A 13,962-nucleotide genomic window follows, 5' to 3' on the forward strand; every position below is an offset into this window, starting at 1 on the left:
GGTACAGCCTGCTCTGAGCATCGTTATGCACATGCTGCGCACAGACCACGCAAATAAAAGGCGTGATGCTGAAAGCATGCGTGCATAACAGTCTGAGTGAAGGCTGTACCGGTGGTCAATAAGAATAAAGTGCACATATGCTGTTCTAAATGGACGTCGGGAACTGGATATTGTTAGACCGCCAGCTCCCGTTCAAATTACACCAGAGTTACCGACCGCTACCGCGTTTTATTCGGGAATTTAATCCCGCGGCAATTCATTTAAATGAATTGTGAATCTAAAATATGCGTGTTAGAGAATGTATCGTAAATCATTTAAGCAGTCTATTGTTGTCTGTTTTCTATGGCAAGACAAAAAAGCTAAGCTCAGCAGTCCCACAAAATGTGACAAAAAACTATTGGAAACAATAACAGATTGACACTATTTGCCTTTGTAGATTTGTAGATGCTGGTTTTACTCATTTATATGATAATAAGACTCTTTGGTAGTAAACAATTCAGTGTGGTCCAAGAAGTGGTCAAAAATACATTTCTCTATTGATGGGCATTCAAGACTTGCAACGCAAGCAACATTAAACTGCAAAAGATTCATTATATTATACTATCGTAGATGTTTCACCAATATCAGAACATTTTGGGGGGATTCTCAATAGTATCAAATAGATTTTTTGATGTCTCTTCCATGACATTTAGTGGCTCAGGTGATTGGCTCCAAAAATGTGTGCTCATAAAGCAAAGATGGCAGAATTCAGGTCAATCTGCCATTGAATTGAATGGGAACACAAACTCATTGATGCAACCTACTGAACAAATCTAAACAACCAAAACCAAAAGGCTCAAACTAAAAGTCACTAGGATGAATCAAAATACCCAATACTAATACATAAGGAGCAATTGTACAATCAAAATGGGCTTCCGAGTCATTCAACAAGATTCACAATCATTGATTTTGCTTATAGATCTATGATATTTAGTACCGAAATACACTTAAAATCTGTATTGCGGCAATTTAATGAGAAAATCCTGTTGGTTTGACACTGCAGTCGCTCAAGATTTAAATACAGAACAGTCTACGGAGGCACAGGCAATTTGTCTCTTTTTATTTCTTTCTCTGTGTCTCTCCATCTCTCTCTCTCTTTCAGATCAACAGGATTGCATGAATAATACATGAACTGTCAATCATTTCGGCACATTATACCCCTCCTGTCATCTTCTGTGCCTCGGTGACACATCCATATTTACACACATACACTTTTTTTTTCTCCGTTTGGTCCATTCCCTCACTTATCATCTGCAATCTGTCCACTTCTTCACTCAATACAATCACACACACACACAAACCTATCTAGCATGAGAGGCCAGGATTGGACTTGATAAATGAAAACCAGTTCTTGAACTTTTACATTTAGTCCCCCAATCTTTAATATTTGGTCCATTCTAGTGAGTAACTCCATCTATCAATTACATAAATCAACAAGACAGAGAGAGCGCGAGAGAGAGATGCAATAATCAGTAATAATCCTGAAGCTTCACCATTTCTTAAACTGTATAGATCAGTGATGGGCAAACTTGGCCCTTCCAGGCCACTTTCCTGCAGAGATTTAATCCAACCCTGATAAAACTCACCTGCCTGTAGCTTTCTAGTAGTCTTGAAGACAATGATTAGCTGGTTCAGGTGTGTTTGATTAGAGTTGGAGCTAACCTCTGAAGGAAAGTGACCTGAAAGGGCCAAGTTTGCCCACCCCTGGTATAGATAAAGCCCTGTGGATGTATACAGAAGCAATGGCACTTCATATAAGGGGTTTGCTTGGTTTGAAGCTCATACTAAAGTCACAATTTCCTTGTCATCTGTATTTAATAAAAACGAGTAATTAAAGGAAGAGTAACAAGCATGAAAGTTAAATATGTCTCATAGAAATAGTAGGAGAGGGGGTGAGGCTCCAGATTGTGTTTAACATCTCTACAGTCTGTTCGTGATTCGGTATTTGTTCCTCAAAACAAGTTATCTCATTAAACGTTTTGGCGTTTTTAATCGAACACAATTAGTGGGTCACAAACCCACAGTTGTGATCACTCATGTGATACCATTTGCAAAAGCATCTCTTTATCAATTAGCCTACCTCATAAAATTAAAGACACAATAATAAAACAGCATCTGAGACAAAAACTTGACCACATGCTTCCCGCGTCAACCTTGAAGCGCGGGAAAACTGAAAGTACAGGGCTACATCAATTAACTTCATCAATTAACTCCATCAGTCACACCCCAATCAATTAAACCATCAAAAAATACACTCCCTCAACATGTACAGGCTTTCGATTACCTGACTGAAGTTAAATCCCGACTGAGTGAGAGCACCTGCTGACTGATTGTGTATTAGTGGTTGTTCGTTTGTGAAAGAATCAATACTTTAAATGAATCTTTTAAGTGAACGAATTGTTATTATCCTTCAGTTTGATGCTTTTGTTCTCCGTTTGGAAGCGTGTGACTTCCTAGCAAGAACCAATAGCATTTGTGCGCATTCTCTAATGGCGAATTTCATTGGTTGAACATGCTGAAGGAATACGCCCCCTTCACTAAACGAGTCACCTGAACAAGATTCGAACAATACATTTAATTTGTAAAGTTGACGTGGCACTGAAGCAAAAATGAAGGAATTAAGCATTAACAAATCCTTATTATCACTGTTTATTGAGTTTCTAGAATAGGCCTACATGTAAAGACAAGCAAAGTTTAATAAAACACAACAACGCTTCTTTCGGTATACTCGCTCGAGTGAATGACTCAATGACTCGTTTGCTCTTAACACACAAAAGATTCAGTTGTCGCCACCTGCAGGCGTAAAAGGACACTGAATGAATATGCGAATCGTTAATAGATTCAAAAGATTCGAATCGCTGAGATGCATCGTGCCAGCCATAGTGGGTACAGGCATGTTTTGCTGAACTTCTCGGGATGAGAAAATAGCAAAACCTGAATTAACTTTCTCATGGGAATTGTTCATAAATGGACTAAATGACATCTCATTTGTAAACACACTGAATGAAATGAGACGTGGCATTGAACAAAATAAACGAATGAAGTATTTTAAAATGATGCTTAAACACTGTTACTTGAGAAGATTTGCAGACAAAAGCTTATAGGACTTTTTCGTTCGACTTAACACACAAAAGACTCAGAGGTTGTCACCGTCGTGTAGAAAAGGTCACTGGATGAATCAGCGACAAATCTTTATTAATAGGTTCAAAAGATTCGAATCACTGAGTCAAAGTCCCAGCCACTAGTGGGCACGTTTACCTTTTCGGGATGTGGAAAAAAGCAAACCTACTGATTACTTAACCTTCTCATGGGAATTGTCCAGAAATGGACTAAATGATGTCTTAATTAGTAAATAATGCCTTAATTAGAATGGCATACCAGTTATTATGATAACCTTACAAGCAAACACGGAACATTTCCTTGTGTGACTCCTGTTTGGTTATTTCAGAGAACCAATTCACAACGTTCAAGCATGGTTCGGTTTATTACGAACACTTTGTAAATTTACATTCACATTATGTTGATTCGTGTTTGCGAGTTAATTTGAGTGAGAAAAATCCAATTAAACACCTTGCTTTTTTTTTTTTTACCCATTTCTGTGTCAGGTTTGTCCTGTGTGTCTCATATTAGCCTGATATTTGAGGGCTTATCCGTGACCACCTTTCCTTTCCAAACCCACACAGTTGCATTCACGCCACGGTTATTATCTCCTCACGGCATTTACCGCATATCAAACACCGTCTTTTGCTTTCTGGCTCTCGGTAGCAGCAGGTGTTGTTGGCGTAGCCCAAACGCGCCTCCACTCTTAATTCCAGTCACCTCCTTTCCGGAGCCCCGAAGCAAATTCATTTACCGTGGGAGGGACACCGGGGACAATTGTAGTGGGCACCCTGTGAATTCACGGGGAATCACGCTTCGGAAACACGTGGGAGAGTTGACACAAATAACAGCCCACCGTACCCCAGCAAAACGCCCACGGAATCATCATAACGATTCACCACAACGCCAAGGTTCGCGTGTAATGGTGCGGATAACGGGGACGAGGCACCGTCTAGCCCGCTTCGAGATGCTTTGACCTTGTGTTTTAGTCATTTGTCCTTCCTCAAGTCTCTTCGCGTGAAGCTCTATCAAGGACGAAGCGCACAACAAGTAGCCCCGATTGAGCCTTCGATAAGAAAGCATTCGCGTATTGTTACGCAACGACAGATCTTCACGGGACCTCAAATCAAAGTTAGTTATCAAATCCAGCACGCCACAGTAATCGCTGTCAATGCAAATGCCCCGAGAGCGCGTGACAATGTCAAACAGTCATTAGTGCGCGCCTGTCTCTTTTGTTTGCGCGCGCTCGGACAATGATGTAAAACAAGGGGGCAAAGAAGTGATGACCCCGTGACAGGTGCGATCGTGCCACCCCCCCAAACTCCATTGTGCAACCCCACCTGTGCAACCCAGAGCCAGAGGCATCCGTCCAAGGTGAGAAGAAGATACTCCTACAAGTTTAATGGCAACAGAAATAAAAGCACTTACCTTTGCTGTACTCCTCCTCCCTGTTCAGATACATGGCTGCAGATTGATGATGGACTCCTGACTGGATGGTGTGACGTGATTCAAGTGCTTATTAGTTACTCCGCCGAGGGAAACTCTTGCGGTTCCGTGAGTGTTTATTGTGTCGTTGCTCGGCGGAGAGTCCTCCCAGAATTACGTGCAGGCAGGTTGTCTGCACGCATCTACTTTCTCTCTCTCTCTCTCCTTCCTCACACACACACACACACACTCACTCACTCACGGTGACGTGCTCTGAGACATTGCCCCGCGGGTGGGGTGGGGTGGGGTGGGCTGGGGTAGAGGATGCTCCGGAGCTGTTATTTTGTCTATATGCATGCACATATATGACATCCATCAACACTTTGACACAATGTTTTATTGCTGTGGGAATAAAGCGTGCAGACTAAATGGTTTGATTGAACACGTCTGTGTCAGCTTGACATTTATTCCTTATAACCAACTATAATCTGCATTTTTATGTCACTATACTTCGCTGTTCCAAGTTGTAGGCTAAGTAAAACAAAGAATAATGGAGTAGGCCTGCGTTTTAATTCAGTGTTACTTGCTGTTGCTTTGTAATTGTTTGTGAAACTCACTAGAAATTTCTGAGTGAAAATAGTTTCAACACCAATTTTTTAATAGTAGCTATCTTTTTCTTCATTTAGCCTACTTTTATTCAGAAAATATACAACAAACAGTGCATGACTAGTATATTTTTTTGTATTTAGTAGGTAGCTTACATATTTATAAGGTTCTAGGCTACTATATCCCAATATCTTTAAATTATAGTATTGTTGATTACATAAAGCTTGTATTCCTTTGCTGTTACTCACTATCCCATACAACTAACTATTCCACAGTTACTGGTAACTAATTGCAGATTTTTGCCGTTGAACAATGGTTATCTATGGTTTCTATCAATCAAATACTTGTTTCCGACTATACTTAGGTTCTTTTTTCTGGTAGCTACCTGTTCTAGTTTTACAACTATACAATAGTACTTATTTACCATTTTAATATTTACACTAGAAAAAAAATGATTCATTTAATTGACTAAATTTTTTTAAGGTAAGTGGTTGCAATCAATTTATTTTAGCTACATTTAAATAAACACATTTATTTGACTAACTTGTACTAAAAAATTTTTTATTAAATGTAGCTAAAATAAATTGTTTGCAACCACTTACCTTAATAAAATGTAGTATCATTTTTTTTCAGTGTACTAATATATTTTTCCAGTACTGATTTAACCCTATTCCCCTTATTTTACAATGCAGAAGTGAGCTATACTAAAAAAAAATATTAAATGTAGCTAAAATAAATTGTTTGCAACCACTTACCTTAATAAAATGTAGTATCATTTTTTTTCAGTGTACTAATATATTTTTCCAGTACTGATTTAACCCTATTCCCCTTATTTTACAATGCAGAAGTGAGCTATTTTCCGTGAATGTGCGAGACTTCCGGTTCATTAGGCCTCTGCAATAGGTATTGACTAGACGTAGAACAAAGTGCAGTTAACGATAAAACTATTTGTTCTACAAACCAGTGTGTTTATGATTATGGTAATGAATAAAAAAATGATAACAAATACAAGTCTGCAATATCAAGCGGCATAATGGACTGATTTGTACAAGAAAAATAGCTAGCAAATGACACCGGAAGCCTCGCACATTCAAGTTACAAACGGCTCTTTATGCCAAAAATAATGCTACCTGTTCATTAGACTAGACTCTTGTATTACCTGTAATATTTGTAGATGCTAGTACTAAAAAAGTAGCCATTTTTACAAATTAAATAAGCTATTAATTTATAATAGTGAGAATACGTGCTGCTAGTAGCCTATACTGTAGTGTCTAATAAATAGGCTAGTGAAGCTGGATTAGTAGCATTTTATATTAATTACTTGTCATTTAAAAGGAAATAAGTACTTGTAACAAAATAGATACTGGTTAATTGAATGTCAAGTCGGTGAATGGTTTTGTGTCTTGCGCTTGCGTGTTTGGACAAACGCGTAATGCAACCTTGTTTCTATCCTTTGAGTGTTGAACATGCACCTGGTGCCATAGTAGCCTAGTCAGTGAAACACTAACTGAAGCGCTGCTTTATTAACCCGTTGTTGCATAACATCCCATTTGTGCGCCGCTGGCGCAGATGAGGCTCCGCAGGTGGGGCTGGTCGGTCTCCATCCCGGTGGGGAAGAGTCCGTGTTCCCAAAGGCTTCCACCTTAAACGTCTATCACCCGGTTCGCACGTACAGGCCTCGACGGGCCCGTGAAGATGAACAGAAAGAGAGAAGAGCGAACAGAAATGTGAATGACTGTATATCAGCCCTGTCCCGCAGTAGAGCCCTGTGCGTTCACTCATTGCGCACGCCAATCACGCCTCTCAGACAGCCGAGGAGTTGCGTGTCGAAGTGGCGACTTCTAGCGGTTAGATTGTGCCATTACAAGCAGAACTCACCTACAGTTAAAGAAATGTGACCAAACCGGTCATAAGCAGCGCGGGTATATTTGTAATAGCCAACATACATTGTAGGCTATAGGTCAAATGATCGATTTCTCTTTAATGCCAAAAATCATTAGGATATTAAGTAAAGATCATGTTCCATGAAGATATTTTGTAAATGTCCTACTGTAAATATATCAAAACGTAATTTTTGATTAGTAATATGCATTGCTAAGAACTTAATTTGGACAACTTTAAAGGTGATTTTCTCAATATTTTGATTTTTTTGCACCCTCAGATTCCAGATTTTCAAATAGTTGTATCTCAGCCAAATATTGTCCTATCCTAACAAACCATACATCAATGGAAAGCTATTTATTCAGCTTTCAGATGATGTATAAATCTAAATTTTTAAAAAATGGACTCTTATGACTGGTTTTGTGGTCCAGGGTCACATTTTGTTTCCAAACATTTATTGTGTTCTTTCCTCCGTGGAACTGAAAAGGAGACGTTTAGCATAATATCTAGAGAGCTGTTTTTAATGAAAGTGGATAGGGACGGCTACCATTGATGTGCAAAAATGTCAAAAAGCAGCATGAATGCAGTCCATATGATATATAAAATAAAACACAGTAATATTGTAAAATACTGTTACAATTTAACTTTTATTTTTCTATTTGAATATATTCAAAATGTCATTTATTCCTGTGATTTTCAACATAATTATTCCAGTCTTCAGTGTCACATGATCCTTCAGAAATCATTCTAATATGCTGATTTGCTGCTAAAGAAACATTTATTATTATTATCAATGTTAAAAAATGGGGCTGATTAATATTTTTGTGGAACCCCTGATGCATGTTTTAAAAAATATTTTATATTTTTGATATAATAAATGTCTTCACTGTCACTTTTGATCAATTTAATGTGAACAATTCAAAATATGATATATTATAAATGTATACAATTATAAATATAATATTACAATGACAATTTATTTATTGTATAAATAATTAAAAAGTTATATATAAAATACATTTAACAGGAGTTACACATCATGCAACATACATTTACGTTTTTTATTTTTATTGAACACATTGTTATATACCTTACTCAAAAACGTTTACAAGAGATTTCAAATCATTTGTGATGTAATTTTCATGTAATCACACTCACTGTCATCACATACTGTTGGGGAATTTACTTTAAAAAGTAATGTATTACAATATTGCATTACTCCATAAAAACGTAACGGTTACTTAGTTACTTTCTATGCAAAGTAATGCATTACGCTACTTTTGCGTTACTTTTTGTCACCTGGGCTGGGCTTGCTTAGTTATTTTTTATAACAAAAAAAATGAAAAAGTTATATTTTTTGCAACTCTAAAGACCCTTTCTCACCAAAAGTCTTCTCTGACACTGTCTTTGCAGGATCAGAAAGCGCTCGCATTTCATCAGAAATGTCTTACTATGTGTTCTGAAGCTAAACAAAGGTCTTACGGGTTTAGAACGACATGAGGGTGAGTAATTAATGACTGAATTTACATATTTGGGTGAACTATCCCTTTAAAGCTGTCGGTAAATAAATGGAAAAACAAAGTAACTCAGATATTTTCTTGTAAAATTAAAAGTAATGCGTTTCTTTACTTGTTACTTGGGGAAAAAAGTAATCTGATTACATGACTCGCATTACTTGTAATGCGTTACACCCAACACCGGTTGTACATGTATGCTCAACTGTCAATTTCGTAATACTGCCACATCTACACGAGCGTGTAATCTTAAATGTGTTGACTTTAACCTTGAAATAATGGCACCCAGCAGAGTACTAATTGACTTGTACTAAAAGTCCTGTCCTTCTAAACAAGTGACTTTTGAAATGGAGATGGCACTGATTTCCCTCTCTCTCTGTCTTTCTCTCAGTGTGCAGCGTGCCGAGGATCATTTATGCAGCGTGCAGTGGAGAAAAACAGCGGGTGTCCTTCTGAGAACATCATTGGTGGCCATAGAAATGAATTTCTAGTCAATTCCAGACCTGCACCGTAGGCCTCACTGACACACAGCGCAGGCCTGACGGCTTCCTCTCACAGGAGCAGCACTTCCTGCAGGGACTCATTCATCTTTAATGCTGCTTTAGTTCTTTTTTTTTTTAACGTAATGGTTTTGAGAACTGCCCCCCTACCGTTTGAGTTAATTTAGAGAGCAGTTTGGTGGTTGTTCGGACTGATAATGTACCGGAGTGACAGAGCAAAGGTCAGTGATTGAGGTGAGCGGTTGAGTCTAAAGTAAGAAAGACAGATTAAACCGGTTTTGTTTGGCTCGCGTGTGACCACGTGAAACATTAAACACAAATTTGATTTATTTAACTGTACGGGCCGAGGAATAAATCCAGCAGATTTCCCCTCGGGACCCACAGTGAACAGAGCACAGATAATAATGCTCTTATATAACCTTTACGGTCGTCTGTTACGTCTTTAATAAGCTGCCGTAAGGATGACTTGATGCTCAGTGAAGTGTGTCCAGATGGCATGTGCTGCTCTTACGGCGACCTTGTCATCTGAGCGTGTAGGCGTGAAAAAAACTGCCGAAAAACTCTTGCTTCTTATTCTTATTTCAAAAACCAAAGTGATTTTTAAAAATTCAAGTGTTGTTTTGTTAGTTCAAATTTAGCAGTATGTCACTTGCTTACCAATGGATCCTTTATAGTGAATGGGTGCCGTCAGAATGAGAGTCCAAACATCTGATAAAAAAATCAGAATAATCCACAAGTAATCTACACCACTCCAGTCCATCAGTTAACATCTTGAGAAGCAAAAAAGCTGCATGTTTGTAAGAAACAAATCCATCATGAAAATGTTTTAACTTTAAACCTTTGCTTCCAGCTAAAATGTGAGTCTTATATCCATAATAGCGCTTTTTTTCAGTGCAAATACACTTTTAAAAATAAAGGTGCTTAAAGGGTTCTTCAAGCGATGCCATAGAAGAACCATTTTTGGTTCCACAAAGAACCATTCAGTCAAAGGTTCTTTAAAGAACCATCTCTTTCTTACCTTTTTGTAATCTGAAGAACCTTCTTTCGCCACAAAGAAGCTTTTGTGAAACAGAAACAGTTCTTCAGATGTTAAAGGTTCTTCTATGGCATCGTGAAGCACCTTTAATGAGAGGACAACAAAAGATGGACTTTTTTATAGATTATGGACTCATATTTTGGCCAGAATGACAGTTTGAAGTTAAAATGCCTTAATGATTAATTTGTTTCTTACAAACACACAGCTTTTCACTTCACAAGACATTAACCGATGGACTGGAGTGGTGTGGATTATTGTGGATTGTTGTGATGTTTTTATCAGCTGTTTGGACTCTCATTCTGACGGCACCCATTCACTGCAGAGCATCCATTGCTGAGCAAGTGATGTAATGCTACATTTCTCCAAATCTGATGAAGAAACAAACTCATCTACATCTTGCATGGCCTGAGGGTAAGGACATGTTCAGACAAATTTCATTTTTATGTGAACTATTCCTTTAATGAGTTGTTTTTAAATTTGCATTTTGTAAACTTGAGGTCGTTCGACTGAAACATTACTACCAAATGTAAGTCAGATGTGTATTCATAATGTGAAATCCCCACCTTCTAGCAATCTTGTGTGTTGATCCAAAAAGAAAGGACATGCTAAACCTCATCCCAGTAATTACCCATAATTCATTCTGCTCATCTCATGCAGAAGTCAGCATTTACATGAGGTCAATTAAAAATGTAACATGTTCAAGTCAGAATCAGCAGCATATGAAGATTAATGGTTTATTGCACACACTGACAGAGGCGTCTGTGCTGTGATATTTGAGTTGAGTTTATTTTGCATAACCTTATTGAATAAATGGCAGAATTTGACATGTATGTGATGCTTGCGGAGCCGTTAATGAGTGTGAGCGTGATGCATGAGGCTCATTACTGTAATCTCTGCTGCTGCTGTAAGGTGTCGGGTCGGGTAATCCTCTTCGTCCGATGTGAGACGTATAGTATTATACTATATAAATTCATCTTGATCATGTCAGATAACTTTGATAGAAAGGTATGTAATGAAACATGGTCAGGTCAAAGTGTCAAATCAAATTTTTGGTCCCAAATTTTTATCAATTTTACTGGTAGTCCACTGTATGAAGAATTTTTGTGTATAATATGTCACAGTTTACTTTATTTTGCTATCCTCACTTACATACATGGACTATAGTGTCCTGCACCCACTAGTAAAAAAATATCAAAAATTATATCTGGTATCTGAATAATTTTTGGTTTGACACTATATATATATATATAGTCAAATGATTAATCACGATTAATCGCATTTAAAATAAAAGTTTTTGTTTACATAATATATATGTGTATACTATGTATATTTATTATGTATATATTAATACACACACATACAGTAAATATTTTGAAAATATTTACATGTATATATTTATATTCATATAATTTATATTATATATAAAAATATTTAACATATAAACAACATTTGTCATGAATATATACATTCATGTGTGTGTATTTATATATACATAATAAATATAAACAGTATACAAACATATTATGTAAACAACAACTTTTATTTTGGATGCAATTAATTGTTTGACAGAACTAATATGTGTATATATATATATATATATATAGTTTGTAAATATACAAATATATGAAAAAATGTATTTCATTAGAGCAAAATCACATAAGCAAGAGTTTGCTGCAGGGTTATATTATTACTATATATTTATATAGTTAATTATTTGATTTGGGTTTTTTATATTTTCAAAGTTAATTTCAATTTTGGTTTGTTTTAGTAATTTCCTTATGTGCTTTAGTCATTTTTATTAGTTTTGTTATATTTTTGTACAGCTTTAATTTGTTATTTTTTTAATTTCAGTTTTAGTTTTAGTTTTAGCAACACTTAAACTTCAACATATTTATTTCATTTAGTTGCCAACGCAACATTTCTAGTTTAAGTTTCAGTTTTTCATTTAACATCTATTTTAATTTCAGCTTTATTTAATGTGTTTTTAATAGTTTTAGTTAACAATAACAAACAGTTACGTGATAAAGACAATCACTGCCACATACTTGATTTATACTGATGTATACTATATATTCTATTTATATCCATTTATATATATTCGAATTAATTTAATATATATTCAGTTGAATTAATCAGTCCCCTACTATACTATACTACTGTATATATATTAAACTAATGTAACAAAAAAATGTTAAACTATATCTTTATACTTAGATCATTTTTAAAATGAATAATAGCCTCTATATTTAATAAATTGTTAGTAAGGGTCCAAAAAAAAAAAATGTGTGCGTGTATTGGGTTTTCTATAGTGATCTGTTCAGTCAGTACAGATGCATCTGCTTTCTCTCTCTCTTTCTCTATAAATATCCCTGTCTTCTCCTCTCAGAAAACCTGATTCCCATTGATTTAGTGGCCTATATACACATTACCAGCCTCTCTCTCTCTCTCTCTCTCTCTTCCACATCCACCATTCGCTTCAATGGTCATCCTTCTGTCCATCTCTCATTCTCTTCTGCCTTCACTTATGCTAACTGCTCTCTCTCTCTCCCTGTGTGTGTTTGAGTGGGAGACGGACTAATAATAGATCAGAATATATGCTCAGAGAACATATGTGTAATATAAGCTCAGTCTCTCACCTTCTTGACGTTTAAAGGAATATTAACATAATAAAAACAGTATGGTCTACTGGCCTTCATGTCGTTCGAAACCTGTATGCTGTCACATTATCATGAAACTTTTAGCTTTTCACACTTAAAAACTGCACACGAGTGTAGTACAACATAAAATAATGACAGAAAGTTATTTTTAGCTGGACTGTCCCTTTAAGAGTTCGCACTCGCGGGTTGTGTAATATTATTATTTCATACTTCTGGTATCAAAGCCGCTCACCCTAAAGCATCAATCTAAACTTAGCAGTGCTGTTCTCTTTCTTGTATTCTCCCAGAATGCATTTCTAGTAAATGCGCAGTGACTTATAGCTGAGGTCACGCATATAGTGACCTGCAGAGCGAACATGCAGTGAATGAGATCCGTAGTAAACAATGGCGCGTCAGTCACCGCGGTCGATAGGAAACCTAAAGCCTCAAAGTACACTGAATTGTCACACAGATTGTCTATTTGGTTTGTGTGTGTCTGATTAAATTTCCCGTCTGGTTTCCCCTGGAAAACGAAGAGGGAAAGGAAAATCGAATTCAGGTATAAGTCGCATTAAAGCAGTTGTTCGGTCACCGCTATTGGTCTAGGAGAGACACAAACTCTGGGGAGTTTTTTTGAAAAATGAATGCGTGTTTTGGATGATTGACCCTCAGTCCTGTTGTTGTTTGGTGTCTCACAGAATCACGTAATCCATATTTCATCATTGTGGCGTTTCCACCAGTGTTGCCAACTAATTTTCACTAGAGAAAGTTACTAAAGGAAGGTCGATTTGTTGCTAAATGGCGTTGTGATGTCATTGCGCGATGACATCTTTGCGTAATCACGACGCAAAATTGTGTCACAGCATCAAATCTCAGCAAAAAAAATAAAAAATTATATATGTTAATTTAGATTTGTTTGTAGAATAATATGCATAATATAATATTAAATTATAAATAACTGTATTTTTAAATACATTGAATTATTGAACACTTTTTGAATGATTACAATTTAAGTTTTTTTTTTAGCTAGTAAACTAGTAATACTACACATTCTCAACAATTATGCTTTAAGCAGTGTATTAGTAGTTAGTTAGTATGCTACACTCTAAGAAAAGTCTGTAAAAAATAGGGCACAATCTACTTTGTTAATATGAAAGAATTTTCCGTATTGGTTTTTTACCTGCATTTTAAATTACGCATTGTGTTTTCGGGTTACAGGGTTACAA

General features: G+C 36.5%; 1 protein-coding gene across 1 annotated transcript in view; it reads right to left on the reverse strand.

The window, feature by feature from the left end:
* The window catches only part of LOC107732274 (synaptotagmin-7-like), a 146,850-nt gene extending 142,044 nt beyond the window's left edge, over positions 1-4,806 (reverse strand). Inside the window, exon 1 of the mRNA XM_016543547.1 lies at positions 4,567-4,806. Within this exon, the coding sequence (XP_016399033.1) occupies positions 4,567-4,600 (34 nt within the window). The 5' untranslated portion in view covers positions 4,601-4,806. The remainder of the gene's footprint in view (positions 1-4,566) is intronic.
* Between the last annotated feature and the right edge of the window lie 9,156 nt (positions 4,807-13,962).

This window comes from Sinocyclocheilus rhinocerous, unplaced genomic scaffold (assembly GCF_001515625.1).
Source record: "Sinocyclocheilus rhinocerous isolate Xijiao unplaced genomic scaffold, SAMN03320098_v1.1 scaffold38, whole genome shotgun sequence".
Lineage (NCBI taxonomy): Eukaryota > Metazoa > Chordata > Actinopteri > Cypriniformes > Cyprinidae > Sinocyclocheilus > Sinocyclocheilus rhinocerous.